The sequence below is a fragment of the Osmia bicornis genome, chromosome 9 (assembly GCF_907164935.1).
Source record: "Osmia bicornis bicornis chromosome 9, iOsmBic2.1, whole genome shotgun sequence".
NCBI classification, from domain to species: Eukaryota; Metazoa; Arthropoda; class Insecta; order Hymenoptera; family Megachilidae; genus Osmia; species Osmia bicornis.
In genome coordinates, this window is record NC_060224.1 from 3793309 (window position 1) to 3796718 (window position 3410).

A 3410-nucleotide genomic window follows, 5' to 3' on the forward strand; every position below is an offset into this window, starting at 1 on the left:
GCTTCCCACATCATAAAATCATTCGTACGCGTCTAAATTCGAAATTCTGAATTCGAAATTTCGATTCACATTGCAATTTAGATTGATACGTGAACCTTATATGACGTATATTGTCTGGGTAATCCCAGATTCACGTTTTTTTCGGCGGAAAAACTATGGATACGCGCGTTATCTAATCTAATCGATAAGCAACTCAATAAATTGTTCGATCGTCCATTATCTTAGCCAGTGGGCAGCATGGCTTCCTTCGTACTGGTAGTGGCGCTGATGTTGGGAGTGGTTTATGGTAAGTCGAGCTTTTTTCCAAAAATAAATCATCTGTATCTCCTCTAAACCGGTAGATTTATCAAAATCCTTCGTAATTTGACGATCATCAGCCGCGGTTCATTAAACGGAAGGTTCGTTCAACGATGTCGCGAGAAATCCTGATTCATTCTACTTAATTTGTTTCCCATCGACTACGTGCGATGGAACATTAATCCATGGAATTGTTATTGATTTTGCGACGGTGTTTATCGTGGGTCAGGTGAAACGGAGACCACGTTGAACTCTTATCAAAACGTGGAGTGGGTGAGTTACAGTTTAACCGGGCGAATAGTGAATGGAACCAAGGCGGCACTCAGACAGTTCCCTTATCAGGTAAGCGAAGTGTTTAACGAAACTTCACGACGAAACGAGTTCAGACGTCAATTGTTTACTGGGAAACGTGTCTAGGTGTCGTTGAGGCGCAGCTACAACTCCGCACACTTCTGCGGAGGATCACTGATAGGCGAACGGCATGTCCTCACCGCAGCCCATTGCATGTACCTGTGAGTGCTTTTCAAACTTTTCCATGAACGTTATGAAAAGTAGAAAGTAAACCTGGCCTCGTTGTTCCTACAGCTATGGCTCTGTAATACAACCATGGTCGATCATGGTCGTTGCTGGAGAATTGAAGCTCGATAAACAAACTTCCACTGGTCAGAGAAGAGGGGTGCAGAAGGTTGACGTTCATTCAGAGTTCGATACAGATACTCTGCAGAACGATGTTGCAATACTCACTGTAGGATTTATAGTTTTTTGTTTTTCAATCGCAAAGAATTTTGTCGAAGAGTTTGATTTTGAAATTGACCAGCGTTTGCCTTGCAGCTTAGTGTGCCTTTTAAGATGACGGATGAGGTGAACATCGCACCTCTAGCAACTGATACAAGCGAACCGAATACATATTGTGAGGTGGCTGGATGGGGTTATCCGTCGGAAGTAAGTCAAATAACTAATGTAGACGTTTCAAGATGTATTCGAAATTTTTTTTGTTTAGGATGATCGAACGGTAAGCAATCATCTTATGTACGTGAGTCTGCCATTACTGAAAGTCGATACGTGTCGGGAACTTTTGTCACACGTGACGGACATGCTGCCAGGAATGATGTGTGCTGGATTCATGGAAGGGCAAAAAGATGCTTGCGGGGTAGGGAACTTTCATTTCAATTTTCTGCTTGAATCGTACAGAGATTTCTACAGCGATGACTCAGCGACCGATTGATTAATCGTCTCGTAAAAAAAGGGTTGAAAGGGTTACCAAAGAAGTTTCTCCATGGAATATTTCGTAATTGATGCACTATATCATAGTCAATGATTTTCAGGGAGATTCTGGAGGTAGTCTGACTTGCCAGGGGATGTTAGCCGGTGTCGTTTCCGGTGGAGATGGTTGCGCCCGTCCTCGAGTACCTGGTGTTTATTCGGACGTCGCTTTCTTCCGGAAATGGATAGATGAACACACAGAATCGTCTGTTGTGCTCGAGGCTAACACGTCTAGTGGAGATAAAACGGCCAACGCATCCTTTTTACCTTTTGTTGTTCTTTCCAACATGTTACTAAAACGCCTTTAAGATGTAATTTTTAATTTAGTTTTCCGGTGATAGTTATAAGAAATATATATATATCTCTTAATAAATAAAAAAAATATATAAGTATATGCAGGGTGTCCAAGTATTGACGGTACAACCGTGATGGGAATGATTCTACACGAGAAAATAAGTTGAAAATATGGAATAAATTTTTTTCATTCGAGGCTTTGTGTTCGAAAAAATCAGCTTTGAATTTTCTTTGAGTACGCATACACTTGTGAGAAACTCAGTTGTGTATGCAGTACGGTGGTCAACATTTTCAACAATTTGTGCATTAATACTTTCAACTTATTTTCTCATGTAGGATCATTCCCTCTATGGTTATGCCATCAATACTGGGACACCATGTGTATAAAAAGAAAAAAAAGAAAAAATAAAGAAAGAAAAAGAAAAAAAAAACATTGAAATATGTAAAGAAAAAAAAAGAAAAAAATATAATTTGACTATCGGTCTTCAGTTAGGACCAACGTCGTTCCCTGCCCGTTTCCTACCCATGAGGTAAAATTGTGCCACATGAAGTATGACGTTTTCAACCCTTTCATCGCGACCCCTCGAAACTGGTGGCTGGCAGGTTCGATTATTTAACCGGCTAGACGTGTACGGTGGATGACTTTTCGGCGGTTAGCTCGCTTTCACGGGCAAAGGCCACGCCAGAAATGGGAACGTAGAACGCAAAGGGAGGCCGTGTGTTCCGCTTTGATCTCGAATGGAAAAGCCTCCGTGTAAAGGGAGACGCGCAAAAAGCTCGTCGCTACTTAATACGTGGCTCGACAGGATGATTGTAGCTCGAGAAAACGTGTATTAACGGTATTGCCTGGTAACCAAACGTCGATGATGTTTGAAGGATATCGCGTTCCACGATTCCGGAACGTTTCCGCTGAACGTCACCGATCTTCAAAGGAACGCCGGGCTCGAGATATTATAAGAAAATATTTGTCCACGCCTAGGCGAAGGGGAAACGTTGCGAAGAACCTACGAACCCAGCCAATTACTAGATCGCTGCTGAAGTAATGGGGGTCTTCGTGGAATGAAGCAGAGAATGCGACAGGGGTGGAACGATCGATCCCGACCTTCTTATTGCGATTGCTGTTGTTTTTCCAGGAAAAAATCAATTTCTACCATTAATCGTGATTCGAAATGTTCGACATAGTCTGCGAAATTTTAAGTATTTGTGGTAAGAATTAATTCTAGCGGAAAATTATTTACTAACTGTCTTCGGGTTGATGGAACTTATTACAGCACGTTGTAAGATCAATTATAAGCATGATCGAAACATCATCTCCGATCTTTCTTCGAATAAACACGAACCCTTCTTGTTCCCGCCTATCTCGAGGGAAACGTCTCGTCTAGCTAAATATCCCGACGACGAAATTTTCCGTAATTAGAGGGAAAACGGCCTCTTTGATCTCCCCTCGAAGGAGAAGCACCGCGAACGAGCAAAGAGATTGCCTCCGTGGCGATCGATCGAAATAATTGCACGCCCGAAATTTCCATAACGCGATGGAGTAGCTGGGTGCTGGTTTT

At 42.2% G+C, this 3410-nt stretch overlaps 1 protein-coding gene across 1 annotated transcript; it reads left to right on the forward strand.

Moving 5' to 3' along the window:
• Positions 1-3164, forward strand: LOC114878277 (trypsin-1-like). The gene is made up of 7 exons (XM_029191888.2): positions 1-286; positions 527-639; positions 715-809; positions 883-1042; positions 1129-1239; positions 1298-1447; positions 1623-3164. Exons 1-7 carry the CDS (start codon positions 238-240, stop codon positions 1866-1868), a joined length of 924 nt encoding a protein of 307 aa, XP_029047721.2. The 5' UTR covers positions 1-237; the 3' UTR covers positions 1869-3164.
• The last annotated feature ends 246 nt before the right edge of the window (positions 3165-3410 follow it).

What these genes read in the sequence shown, in the direction of transcription:
- LOC114878277 (XM_029191888.2), top strand. Translation starts at nt 238, where the DNA reads ATGGCTTCCTTCGTACTGGTAGTGGCGCTGATGTTGGGAGTGGTTTAT. An exon ending in GCAGCCCATTGCATGTACCT is followed by an intron (nt 810 to 882) that starts GTGAGTGCTTTT and finishes TTGTTCCTACAG; the next exon opens with CTATGGCTCTGTAATACAAC. An exon ending in GGCAAAAAGATGCTTGCGGG is followed by an intron (nt 1,448 to 1,622) that starts GTAGGGAACTTT and finishes AATGATTTTCAG; the next exon opens with GGAGATTCTGGAGGTAGTCT.